General features: G+C 42.9%; 1 protein-coding gene across 1 annotated transcript in view; it reads right to left on the bottom strand.

Annotated features, from left to right (window-relative positions):
• LOC107097896 (integrin alpha-5-like) overlaps positions 1-1,126 on the bottom strand; it is an 82,195-nt gene extending 81,069 nt beyond the window's left edge. The window contains exon 1 of the mRNA XM_015395235.1: positions 797-1,126. Within this exon, the coding sequence (XP_015250721.1) occupies positions 797-999 (203 nt within the window). The 5' untranslated portion in view covers positions 1,000-1,126. The remainder of the gene's footprint in view (positions 1-796) is intronic.
• Positions 1,127-1,506: the final 380 nt, after the last annotated feature.

The raw sequence follows: 1,506 nt of genomic DNA, 5'->3' as shown, positions 1-1,506 counted from the left end.
TTTTTTTTTTATAGAAATGGTCTAAATTTTGAGACAACAGTCTGATAAAGGGTACATTTATATACATGTTTAAGCCAGAAAGATTTTACATTGAAAAAATGACTTCCCTACAACTTTAAAATACAACAATCTGATTTCCTTCAATAGGCCACTTTCACATTTTCTAAATGTATCATACTGTAATGGAAAAGCAATGTGAAGCCATCAGGTTTGCTTCATAGACTTCACACCTCATTCATCCCCTTTAAGGAATCTGAGCCAAACCAGGTGATGAACCTGTCGGTGTTCAGCTACAACAAGCAGAGGAGGTTTGATCTCTGACTGCATCTCTGTCAGCAGCCCCTGAGTTTTCAAAATAAAAAAAGGACCAATCAAAAAGCCCCACTGTCCTCTAGGAGCCCTGCTCGGGGCAAAAGTTGTGTTTTTCTTTTCTGTGGGTTAACCCCCTCCTCTCTGAATCACACACAGTCTCGTGCGTCTGGTTCCAATCAGACTCGCGCTGGAATTCCGTCTCAGTGCGCACGTGTAGCCGTGTGGAGGAGATCAAAGTGCAAACGAATGATGTGTGTTTTATATCAAATATTCAAATCAAGAGAAAAAATTAAACTGTTTCAAATTAAATTCGTTACAGCTAAATTAATTAATCCAGAGGAATTTTGACTTTTTATCTGCGTGTTTTTACTTTGAACAGAGGGACCAAATGGAAGACTTCAAAGAGGAGAAGTTTATAATGTTTATAATTTCTTTGTTAAAGTGGAATTATTTAGACCCTTAATGCAATAAAGCCAGCCTTTACCTGGATGAGTTACCGAAGAATTCCACAGAATATCCGAAATAACTCCCCTGCGGTCCCGTGAAAACTGCGCGTCCCTCCGCGTCCAGGTTAAAAGCGGCGCAAAGCTGGAGCGCAGTCGCCACTACAGGTAGGAGCAGCGCGGCGCGGCGGCAGAGGTCCCCCCGGGGCCCGTAGGAAGGTGAGAGTCCAGGAAGGGCGCCCATCTCTGCTGCGGAGAGACGACTCTTTCATGGAAGAGGCGCGGCGCAATACGCATCATCCGTCCTGGTCCTTAACCCGGCCACTGTGCGGTCCTAAACCCAAATCCTTAGAGAAAAAAAACACAAAACCCTTCCAGTTCCTACAGGTCCAGTGCAGAGCTCCAGAGTGGAGAGGAAATCTAAACACAAGGAGGGAGAAAGAGAGAGAGAGGGAATAAAGGAGGGGGAAACTGCAGCTTCTTAGGGTGGAGCTGAAAATGCTCCCAGAGGCCCTGAACCATGCAGAAGCTTAATTATCTTAGAATATAAACCTTAATCTATACAAAAGCAATTATGGTGCTTTGCAAGAATACTTATTCTCCATGCAAATCAATCGTTTGTATTTAGAGACCCTGAGTCAAGACTGTTAGAATCCTCTTCAGATGTACTTCAAGCATATGGACACTGATTTTTTATTTTTTGTCCATGTGTTATAGAAAAAATACACTTATATTGGAGGGAGAGTGTATG

Source organism: Cyprinodon variegatus, unplaced genomic scaffold (genome assembly GCF_000732505.1).
Source record: "Cyprinodon variegatus isolate N-32 unplaced genomic scaffold, C_variegatus-1.0 Scaffold731, whole genome shotgun sequence".
NCBI lineage: Eukaryota > Metazoa > Chordata > Actinopteri > Cyprinodontiformes > Cyprinodontidae > Cyprinodon > Cyprinodon variegatus.
Note: the sequence above shows the minus strand (reverse complement) of the source record. Positions and strands in the feature narration are given on the sequence as shown.